The sequence below is a fragment of the Sinocyclocheilus anshuiensis genome, unplaced genomic scaffold (genome assembly GCF_001515605.1).
Source record: "Sinocyclocheilus anshuiensis isolate Anshui unplaced genomic scaffold, SAMN03320099.WGS_v1.1 scaffold964, whole genome shotgun sequence".
Lineage (NCBI taxonomy): Eukaryota > Metazoa > Chordata > Actinopteri > Cypriniformes > Cyprinidae > Sinocyclocheilus > Sinocyclocheilus anshuiensis.
In genome coordinates, this window is record NW_015552666.1 from 539,018 (window position 1) to 551,348 (window position 12,331).

Consider the following 12,331-nt stretch of genomic DNA (forward strand, 5'->3'; position numbering starts at 1 on the left):
AGTTGTGACCATGTGACACATTTAAGTAACAGTCATTCAGAAATAGAAACGGACATTAGAATGTGACCTGCTAATTGAACTGAAATTAACAGATAAAAGAATACATAAAACAATTTTTTATTATTGAAGTAAAACAATTACACTATTATGGAATAAAGCTGTTCAGGTCATACTTCAGACATAACTTGAAGTCACTGTTTTAAAAAAAGAATGTAAGCTGTGAAGCTGCAAAAACACATCATTGTGTTTTTTATTTAGCAATGCATCTGCTTCAAAATTCACAAACATCAAATAATGTTAAACATTTTATTTTACTCAAAAAATGACATTCTTTAGAAACCCATGGCCTGAAAATGCTAATTGTCTTAGGTAGAGTTGTTCAGTTTATCAAACAGAAAAGCTCTATTTATTTAGGCCTATAGGTGAAAAAAGGCTTCGTGTTGAGCATATATATTAATATGCATAAAATACATCACAATATTTACAACAATCATGCAATGCTGTATTTAAATGTTTTTATTGCTAGCTTAAAATGTAAGATGTACATTAAAAAAAACAAAAACAAGATATTACAAGAGCAAACTCCCAGAGATCCTCTCCCTCTTTAAATTAAAGGGGTGGTTGATTATGATTTCACTTTTTTAACTTTAGTTGTGTAATGTTGCTGTTAGAGCATAAACAATGTCAAAGTTACAACACTCAAAGTTCAACACAAAGGGAGATATTTTCTTTTTAAAAATTTGCTGTTTAAGGACTACAACGAGCTTCTTCCCGGGTTTGTGACATCACTAACCCCGATGTTTACATAAATCCTGTCCCCGGGAACATGCAACTACCCCTAATGGTAAGGGGGCATGACATTTCCGGACAAAGTGCATTAGGAATCACAACACACTGGGCCAGCTAACCAATCTGAGCCCGACTGCGTATTTCTGAGGGAGGGGCTTCATAGAACCAGGAACTCAACAGACCGTTTTGACGAGAACGGAAACAGCGGTGTAGAATAAAGGTAAAATATGTGAAAATAATGAGCACATGTCCCACTGCACCCCATAAACACAATCAAGCCTTCGAAAAAAGCTGATCAACCACCCCTTTAAATAATCTGCTCAGAATGTTCCTTTTCGTTTTCATCGTGTTTCATATGCAAAGGATTATACACCGTTGTCGTGGCACCTTTGAAAAGAGGGTTCTGGACCTGTACAGAACAAAGAAACATTTGATTGTTACATGGTCAGTCTGTGAATTCTTTAATATCACACTGAAACACTTAAACAATATGTTGTCTACACAGGTTATAAATAGCTCTACATTTAAAGCCTACAAAACTAAATCTGTTGAAGTGGTTAATAACACAGAATGTCTTTGCATGTACGTCACCTCTTTCCATTCAGTCTGTTTCTGTGCTTTGACAAAGTTCTGGTACTCTCTAATGTCATACAGTTCCAGTAGGCAACGGTAAATAATGATTATTATAATGCCAATTAAAATTATGCCTGACACAGAGATGCCAATTATAAGTGTCGTCTTATCAACAGAACCTACAGAGACAAAAAGAACAAACATTTAACATTCACAGTTACATCCATTCTGTGTCATATATGAGTTCAAGAGTGTGCTTATTTTACGGTCTTGTCAAATGAAATTAAATTAGATTTTAATACTTACGAGGCAGGTCTGCATACTGAAGTACAATTTTGCCATCATCACCAAGTTTCACTTCGTACGAAATGGTGTCTTGATATGTGCAATGCAGCTCATGAGTTCCTTCAAGATGAGATACTGTAGCATTCAAACATCTTATAGCACAGACATTGGTATCAGGAGTACCAACTACCTCGTGACAAGCCACACAGTCCCTATAAACACATTAACACAAAGACACATTTGTCAAACACTTTTATCCAAAGTGAATTTGCATTTGTAGTACATTGCATTCAAGGTGTTTTATCAGTTCATGCATTCCATGGGAATCGAACCCATGACCTTGGTGTTGCTAGCAGTGTTATTTAAGTATAATTGAGTTACTATTATAGTTTTTAGTAATATTTTACATTATTTTTTTGTTTTATATTTTCTGTTTTTTTAATATATCTATTAAGTTTTTATTCGTTTTGATTTCAGTATTACTTTTAGTTATTTTAACACATCAAGTTTAACTAAATAAAAATGAAAAATGTTGCCTTGGCTACTAGCTGAAATGAACTATATACTTTTTTTTTTGTTTCGTAAATTAGGTAGCTGGAATAAGCCTCACAATGATTCACAATTCAAAAGTCTTGCTACCCAGCACTATTATCATTATAAAGCATATGAACAATAGAAAAATAAACCAGGAAGAGAAAACTAAAATTGTGGTTTCAAGAAGAAAAAAACCCACACACAAATGCACAGCACACCTCACTAAAAATAATCTTGAAACACATATCAGATCACAGGAAGAGACAGATACTCACTTCAACAGCATGCAATCATTAATGAATGCAGAGCAGTGCTCTCCCTTGAAGCCTGGGTTACACTGACAATGGTTGCAAGTGCATTTGCCTTGACCGCTGCAAAGCCGTTTGTCATTGATACACTTGTCTTGGCTAGGCGAGCACTCGCATGAAGACCCCGTGTAGTTATTAGAACAGATACATTTTCCACACATACATCTGCCTTTACCTATGACAAACATACAGAGGAGTAGATATTGAGTTTTGAATCTAAAACTCAAAAAAGAAAGAAAGAAATAGCTACATTTTTGTGCCAATCCACTGTACTTACCATTACAGAGAAAGCCATTATGGTATTCACAACTATTGTCATCCCATTCGCAGAATTTCCCACTGAACTGGCCTTGACACACACACTTGCCGCACTCACAGGTGCCGTGTCCACTGCAAACCAGCGAGCTGTTGTCAGGCCGACAGGATGCCAGCATGTTGGCAATAGAGTCCGCATCACTCTGTTGCACACACTCACAGCGCTGACCCAAATACCCTTCATCACAGCTAACACACGCAATACACACACAGTTTATAAGTTAAAAATTGTAAACTGATAAGACACAGTATTATATGTCAATATTTAAAGCTGTTAAATCAAATAAGGTGTTATTTAAAAGAGCTTTTTAAATAAATCTACATGGTGATCACATCACATATCATTCATTTAAAAAATCAACATGGTGATCACATCCCATGTCATTCCGGACCCATATTTTCTTTCTTGTGAAACACAAAAGTTGATTTATACTGCCCAACCTACAAAAAACACCACAGAAGTATCATAAAAGTAGTCTTTTGAAGCTTTTTGTGAGTATCACACTAAACGTCAAGTTGCTAGTACTTGAAAATTTCATGTTTGAAATATCTGACACCAAATCCCATTGCTTCTCCTGTGTCATGTGACTGATCAAGACATATATGTGACAAGTGTGACTGGAAATGTGACTGGATTTTAAGACCTAATGATTACTGTAATAGCAAATTAGATTCATTGTGCTTTTCTGTCTTTTTTGCAGCTTGGTAGTATAAATATTGTTGATAAAAATAGCATTTCAGCTAACTCGGGTACATTTACATTTATATCAATGTATTTTCAAATTCAAAGACCCTCTAATCAGGGTATCTTCCTAGAGTCTGTCAGCTGATGTAGTTCCCTGCTGAGACGCTAGGGGGATGTACCTGCACATGCCGCATGAGAGAATTCCTGAACTGTTACAGTGTTTGGAAGCCTTCTCTGGAACACCACAGTCACAGTGACACTCCGTATCCACTGTGATCTTCACCTCCTCACTGATACCTTGCATTTTGATCCGAAATGTCTGCGGCTCCTTCAGACATGCAGACGCATTCAAACGTACTTTGAAAGTAATCTATAAAATCAATGAATCAAAAAAAATGAGATATGAGATACACCAACAAATGTTTCCTGGTTGCTGATAATTCAGATGAAACCACTGAAGGTGGTGCTTACCTTCTCATGCTTGATACCTTGACACTCTCCTTTCTCCTTCCATTTAATATCTGCCTGATTCCCCTTACATGAAGACCCGTAGGACACATCCAATTCTTTTGGAGCTCCCTCCTGCTCTAACACCAGCGTGGACGACAAATTCTGGCCCACATAAAGATGTATTTTCAGTATATGTATAACATTATACAGTGATAAATTAATTATTAAAGCAAAAACATAAAGGTCTATGGCAAAAGTGTATAATTTGAACCCTAATTTAATCCTTAAAATTTGCCATATGTAATAAAGTTTTTAAATAAGTTGGCAAAAAGAAACAAATAAATAAATAAATATCATGTGGCTTTCTGGAATACTTGATTCTAAATGGTCAAATTATTCATTTTGTGGTCCAATATTTTTGCATAATGATCACTAAACTATATAATTGATTATATCCTCCTGGCAAGCAATTTCTTACACTGTGCTAGTTTATTGTCTCTCATATGATCACAATAAGATTATTTAAACTTTAATAATTTAATTTATGGTAATTATTTATTTGGTATATACAGTGGGTATAGAAAGAATCACCCCCCTTTAAAATAATCACATTTTGTTGCTTTGCAGCTTGAAATGAAGATGGACAGTTTTTGTTTTATCCAGCTGTATTTACTCAGTTCAACTTATAACATCCATGTTAAAGATATGACAACAACATGACAGAAAAAAAGAAAAAAAAAACAGAATCACTGAGTTGGATAAAGGATCACCCCCCTCCTAAAAATGACTTGTAAACTCAATCAGGAGTAGCTAATCACCTCAATAGCACATAAAGCCATTTGACTTTCAGCTGTGATCAGCTGTGGTCATTTTGATTAGCTCAACACGAACAGAGCTTTCCTGGAGAATATTAATCCTTGGTAGTGCAACTGAAGCAGACAAAGAGCCAGGAGGAAACTACTCAGAGAGGCGACCAAGAAGAGATGGTCCTCACTGCATAACATAAGATCCAGGGGGCGAGGTTGGATCCAGATCCAACTCCTCCCACCTTACATATACCTAAACCTACCCGTCTCCAGCCCCTAGATGTGGATCCAGCCACTCCCCCTGGATCTTGTGTTCTGCAGTGAGGGGCTACTGACCAAGAGTCCTACAGCAACTCTGAAGCAGTTGCAGGAATTTATGACAAAGAGTGGTCATTGTGTGCATGTGACAACAATATCACAAATTCTCCACAAATGTGACTTGTATGGGAGGGTTGCAAGTTGCCAGAAAAAAGCCACTCCTCAAAAAAGGCCACATGCAGTCAGCCTGAGCTTTGCCAAAACGCATCTTGAAGATTCTGAGGCAGATGAGACTAAAATTTTATTTTGGCCTCAACACCAAACGATTTGTCTGGCAGAAATCTAATACAGCTCACCATCCAAATAACAGCACTTCTACAGTAAAGCATGGAGGTGGTAATATCCTGTTATGGGGTGTTTCTCTGCAGCAGGGAGCACTTGTCAGGATTGAAGGAAAATTGGACCGGACAAAATACCATCAAATTCTTGAGGAAAATCTGCTGCCCTCTGCCAGAAAGTTGTCAATGGGAAGAAGGTTTACCTTTCAACATGACAACAACCCAAAGCACACAGCAAAACTGACCACACAGTGGTTGAAGGAGAAAAATGTGAATGTCCTTGCATGACCTAGTCAAAGCCTAAACTTAAACCCCATTGAAAATCTGTGGAATGACTTGAAGACTGCAGTCCACAAACACTCACCATCAAATTTAACTGAACTTTAGCAGTTCTGCAAGTGCAAAGTTAGTAGAGACAAATCCTAACAGACTAAAGGCTGTAAATAAAACAAAAGGTTGTTCAACAAAATACTGACATAAGGTGGTGATGCTTTTTCCAACTCAGTGATGGTATTTTTTTTTTTTTAATTTTTGACACGACATGTTGGTGTTATATCTTTCACTTGGATGTTACAAGTTACATTGAGTAAATAAAGCTGGATAAAACAAAAACTGAGTCTGTCTTCATTTCAGGCAGCAAAGCAACAAAATGTGAAAGGGGGGGGGCGGTTATTCTTTTCTATACTCGCTGTAGGTCATGTAATACATAAACACAGTTTCAGTTCATTTAGTAAATGATTTAACCATTTAAGCAGAAGTGGAAAACAAGGTTGCGGGGAAACACTGACTGTTTTCTTCTAGCAGCCACTTGTTATTACTGTTATTTCAAATGGGAAGTAGAGCCAGTGCACAAGCCAACATCACTAAATAGGGTCAACATTTAAATTACGAAAACACTCACCCCATAGGCATCAGAGATGAGATCCACAACATTACTGGAGTCATTCTTTAATACACCAACCACTGACTGAGGAATCAATGCACTCAATGCCTGTGTGTGTGTGTGTGTGTGTGTGTGTGTGTGAATGATGGAAAAGAGAGAGATTAATTATAATTTAAAAATTCACTTAAATTATTATTATTAAATATATTTACTATCTAAATGTATATACAATACCGTTCAAAGTTTTGGGGTTGATAAGATTTTTTTTGTTTTTGAAAGAAGACTCTTATGCTCACCAAAGGTACACTCAGAAACAAAAGCACAAAAGCTGTCACTTTACTGTACAATTTTATACCTTTAAGGTACCAATATGGACTCTTCAGGTACAAATGCGTAGGTACTTCCCCAGTGACAGCTTTTGTACCTTTTTTTCTGAGAGTGCATATTTATTTGATCACATGATCGCATGATCAAATGAAATTTGCAATAATTTATAAGTGTTTACTGTCACTTTTAATCAATTTAATGCATTCCTGCTGAATAAAAGTGTTATTTCTTTAAAAATTTAAAATACTGATCCCAAACAAAATTCCCACACACCTTATATGTTGGATAGATGTCCTCAGTCACAGCAAATATGAGCTGAATATTGTTATCCTGCAGAACCCTAGATACATGGCCCACTGATGGGTAATCCTGTAGGACAAATTAAAATGATTTTATGTCTTCACATACAAACTATACCACTTAAACTGCTCTTAAAGTAAATGTTTTTTTAAGGCATCCATCTACAACAGAAAACACAAAGAATGTTCATCATTAAATGTGCAATACTCACATAGGCTCTTCCATTATAGGAACCTTGATCACTGAGATGACACTGTCCATTATGTGGCTGAAAGACACCACCTAGTCGTCCATCTCCTGCCATGTGGAAAGTATCATCAGATGTGTAAACCAGAATCCGTGTCACATCACCCCATCTGATCTTATCCTGTGGGGAGGAATGGAAAAATAAGCCTTTTTTATGTAGCTACTATGGTGAGTTGTGGCTGAAATTATCAGTTCGAATCTGATTCTTTACATGCACCATATACTACACAGCGTTAACATGTAGTTTTCACCTTACAGACCGCAGCCTGCATAATGGCATCCAGACCAGCCTCAGGAGCGTCCAGGTTGCCAGAGATATTCTGTTTGCTAACTTCTCGTTCAAACTCCCTGGCATCGTAAGTCAGGGGCAGGACATTCTTAAAACTGAAAGCTGGTTGGCAGGTATCTATGCGATTGGGGCAGGGGTTCTGACGTCTTGCCTTCACCTGACTGACATACGGCAACATCTCCTTATCAACAAAAGACCCGAAACCTGAAAGAAGGAGGAAAGGCTTCGGATGAATGACAATAGAGCTCTAATTCTTTACAATTGCAGTTCAAATAGTTCTATTTTCATTTTATTTAAATTTTATATCTTTTTATATTTTTATGTTAGTATTTCAAGTTAGCATATTGTCTCACCGATCCGGACAGTGTCTGTGATGGCTCTCAGCTTCTTTAGGATTTTCTGCCCCAGGGTTTTAATTTGTTCCAGATCATCTTTCATGGAATAGCTCAGATCCATCAGGTAGTACAGATCTATAGGGTAACCCTTAGCCCTCTTAAACTCAACTGTGAATTCATGTGGAACTCCTGCACATTTAAAAGGAACAATCAGAAGAAACGATTTAAAGACTGCAGAAGCACGGTTGTTTTTTTATATATTTGTATTATTTTTATGTGTAAGATACATATGACTGTACATCTTTGCTGTATAATAATACATCTGCATTCTAAAGCGTATAATTACACTAAAGTGTAAATGCTCTGCAAATGGTTTTAAGTTTATATTCCAATATGTTGCTGCATGCTGTTGTGTGTCTGAGCCGAAGTCTTAATCTCACCAACTCTGAGTGTGATGTTGATATTCTGAGGTTTGAGTTGGACCACATTTTCACGATCGCTGCTGAGGTCACTGTTCTTCACATAGGTCAAGGGATGTTTTCCAGGATTGATCACATGATCCTCTTTACATTTCCTGGCCTTCAGAGCCTCGGGAGAATCACATCGTCGTTCATTTGACTCACCTGATGTTAGGAAGTCCTGCATTACAAGGAAATTTGCATTACAAGCACAATCATTTAATAAATAAATATAATAATATTATTATTATGACTACTCTGAAAAAAATTGGTGTAGAAAAAAATTCACACATATATTGCTAGTAAATTTCATAATCAAAGAAATGGCAAGTAAACACTGAATTAAACATAAAATTTTGAAGTAGAAAAACTGAAATGCCATTTTGTTGTAAAACGTACTCCAATAACCTTTTGAATAAGCTTTTATTTACAGCTTCAAAGAAATGTATTTTTTATAGTTTACAAAGTGATTCCCAATTGCATTTTTAATTTGTCATGCACATTTCTTGTCTTTTTTCTTTATTTTGTAACTTCATATGGTAACATCTAAATTAACTTCTTCAAGTGAAAATACTTCAAATATTATAATAGTACTTATTAACTGAATCAACCTACACCAAGTCATATTAAGGGTCAAATTAGGTAGAAATAATGATTTAAGCTCACAACTGTTTTTACTTTTACAATTTAGGAGGGAGGCGTAATTTTTGTTAAAATGTAATAATTGATATTTATTATTATTATTATTATCAAATTGCTGATTATTTTTTCCCCCATTTATCCATGTTTAGAAATGTGATAATTGTCTATTTGATTGTTTTATTGATATATTGATTTTAAAAATACACAAATAGTAAATGTATATAATACACGGTAGCCTAATTGCAAACAATGTTTAACAATCCATTTTCTTCTGAAGTCTTCCGAAATTAACTAAAAGTACTTTGAGCGTACTCTATTTTAAACATTAAAAAGCAGGAAATAGTAGGCGACACGTTCACAACAGATAATCTACAATAGACTGCATATAGTGTTGTAACACTGCCTACATTGCTTAGTTTAGGAAACAGACTATGCCATTAAGGTCACCAAGTGAGGAAAGTGATAAAATGTATGAGCATGAATTGCTGAAGAAGCAGCTGATTGATTTGCATGCAAAGAAAAACATGCTCAGCCACAGGTACTACAGCAGGAAAAGGGCACGCATTGCAAAGAGCAACCTTAAAAAATTTGTCAGGGTTAAATGTATAATGGTTGCTTTGTTTCTCAGCATTCTCTTTTCTCAGTTCTCTCAGGCTGACAAAGACTGACATCTTCTCTTTCCTGATCACGGGAAACTGATTCTTGCAGCAGGTTCAATTAAACTACAAATTGATTAATTGACTGTACTTACCGTCTGTGTGCACCACGCACATCCAGGACTCCTTATACATTCAGAACACGAAGAGTGAGATTGGCAAAGTGGTTCCTGCCCTAAAATGCACATATACAGATCATTTCAAATAAAAAGGCATCAAAGACTGGTTTTACTTTTTAAAAAGGCATGGATGTGATTAAAGAGACCAAGTGCATTACCAAGTATAAACCTCTGTTCCAAACAGTAAAAGAGAACCGGCAAAGCTATCAAAACAGCCTTCATCTGCAGAGAAAAGAGATTTTTATTATACTTCAGAGGTTACAATGACAAAAGCTTCATTTTGAGCTCATTTGATTAACATTTCCTAATTTCTAAAGCATTTCTAATATGAAATATACCTGCACTAATATTGTATTTCCATGATACCATCCATTTAGTAAAAGCACAAAAAAAAGTTCTTATTAAACACTTATGTTTTCATATTTACATGACTTTTAATCAAAACAAACTTCTTTCACTGTTTCTTTTTACACAAATTATGTTTGTCTATCAGTACATTTTTTAAACTGTCATGTTCTCTGGGACCAGAAACAAATCACATTGAGCCTTATTTTTAATACTTCTGATCTGATGTTCTCATTTTATATTTTACAATAGCTCTTTTGTTACCAAAAACAAACAAACAGAATTTCTACACTTGCGTGACAAACTACACCATATAACAGGCACAAGAAATAAAGAGGAAATATATATAAAAGCACCACTGCACTTCCACCAGACTGCATACTGTTCTTCTTATGCATGAGAACATACTCAACACCAGACACCTGAGTCAGGCGTTACAAGATGGAAGTTTGCAATCCATCTGAAAGTAAGGCGGCAGACAGACAAAATACAAAACCACAGAATGTCACCCTTCCTCTTTGGTAATTGTCGTTCACTATTTAACAAGCACAGAGTCATAGACCGGGTGAGAGACAATAAATGCAAGGGTGACAACACACATTCTTGCATTCTCACTAAGTAGGACTCACAAAGTAAGAGAGGTGCAACCGCTGTTCGATTTCAAATAGCGAGTGAAAAGAACATTCTCACATTTTTAGGTGTGGGTTGGCCCCGTTTCAGCAACGGAAACATTCAGAGAACAAACAGACTGTAAGAGTTACTGCACCTGATGGTGTCTCATTTTATAATTTAGTAAAGCAAGCAGTATGTAGCAGTGTTGGGGGTAACGCATTACAAGTAACGCAAGTTACGTAATCAGATTACTTTTTTCAAGTAACTAGTAAAATAACGCATTACTTTTTAATTTACAAGAAGATATCTGAGTTACTTTTTCAAATAAATAACGCCAGTTACTTTTTTCCCCATTTATTGATTGAAAGCTCTCCTGTCCCCTTGTTGCGAGAAATCGGGAGTAAGATGTTACTTTACTTCTAGAATAAATGCGAACATGCATTAATTCATCTCACTCACTCACAAAAAAAAAATCAGATTTAGTTTTCCTCAAAATTAATAAAAACAGTTAAAAGCAACTCAGAATATGACTCAAAGCTGCAATAATTAAATATGTTAAATAATACAAATATCCTTTATGTATTTAATCCCATTTATTTGCTGCTGACCTTCAGTGATCCAATTCAACCATACTAATAAGCAAAAATTACACAAGATAAACTAATATTTCTTCTTCTTTTTTTATTGCTGAAGAGTGTTGAACTTTCTTCTTCTGTGTTCTACTGTACAGACGTGAATTTGCATTTCCTTCAGCCTGAGGCTTTTGCTGTGAATAGGCTTTTATATTTGCCAAAAATAGAACTTTTTATATTAAAAGCAAACAAGCAAGCCCAGCCCAGACTTAAAAAGTAACGCAAAAGTAACGTAAAGCATTACTTTCAATAAAAAGTAACTAAGTACCATAATTAGTTACTTTTTTAGGAAGTAACGCAATATTGTAATGCATTAAGTAACTTTCCCCAACACTGGTATGTAGTATGTAAAATAATAAAGAAATCAGAAATGCTAGAATAAAGTTTGTTACAATAACCTAATACATCCTTAATTAAACATAGAAAGAGAAGTTTGGCAGTAAGTTTTAACAATATGCGAGTTCGTATGTATTTTGTTGTTTTTCTAATTAGAAAAACTGTTTTGGGGTACAGGTTAGAAGGGGAAAAAAAGCCCTATCCACTTTTAATAAACATAATATACCGTCTACTGTATGATGGCACTATGACTAATCGATTAGGCAAAAACAATATCAATGTCTAGGTACCCTATAGGAAATTGCATATTAAGTTAATCGTGCACACACACAGTATTTTCATATTATTATATGGTAGAGTTAGCCTAATATGTCATTACTAAGTTTTTAACCCTTTGAAAAACTGAAAAGGCCAAATTTCATGTTAACTATGGCTATGTATTTAATTAATTTTCTACTTATTTATTGGCTAACAATAGCCTATGCTATTTATTTGTTTTACTTCATTTATTACTTTATTTTCTTTCTTTAAAAGAAAGTTGTACACCCAAGCAGTAATTCAATTTTAGTCATCACCACAAGTTTCAGCCTAACAGCACCACAGAAATTAGCTTTTCTGCAAATTAAAAATGTACTTCACAAACGGTTAGAAGCTAAAGCTGCCAAGTATTAACAAAACCTAACCGTTTATATTTAGTTCAAATTCAACACATCGAAATTGATCGTTTTTTAATAATTTGAATCGAGTCTCTTACCATAAAAGGGAGATGTCGTGCGGAGCGTGTGCAAGCGAACTCAAACGGTCACTGGA

General features: G+C 35.4%; 1 protein-coding gene across 1 annotated transcript; it reads right to left on the reverse strand.

Annotated features, from left to right (window-relative positions):
- Window positions 1-1,043: 1,043 nt before the first annotated feature.
- On the reverse strand, window positions 1,044-12,331 carry LOC107667391 (integrin beta-7-like). Its single transcript, XM_016459057.1, has 16 exons — window positions 12,276-12,331; window positions 9,755-9,818; window positions 9,573-9,652; window positions 8,162-8,360; window positions 7,740-7,910; window positions 7,349-7,590; window positions 7,063-7,218; window positions 6,825-6,920; window positions 6,243-6,332; window positions 3,961-4,101; window positions 3,669-3,859; window positions 2,767-2,993; window positions 2,457-2,664; window positions 1,669-1,859; window positions 1,381-1,541; window positions 1,044-1,198 (listed from the first exon to the last, which is right to left on the reverse strand). Exons 1-16 carry the CDS (start codon window positions 12,276-12,278, stop codon window positions 1,097-1,099), a joined length of 2,322 nt encoding a protein of 773 aa, XP_016314543.1. The 5' UTR covers window positions 12,279-12,331; the 3' UTR covers window positions 1,044-1,096.

What these genes read in the sequence shown, in the direction of transcription:
- LOC107667391 (XM_016459057.1), bottom strand. An exon ending in CACAGACACTGTCCGGATCG is followed by an intron (nt 7,591 to 7,739) that starts GTGAGACAATAT and finishes TCCTTCTTTCAG; the next exon opens with GTTTCGGGTCTTTTGTTGAT. An exon ending in CCTATAATGGAAGAGCCTAT is followed by an intron (nt 6,921 to 7,062) that starts GTGAGTATTGCA and finishes TTTGTCCTACAG; the next exon opens with GATTACCCATCAGTGGGCCA.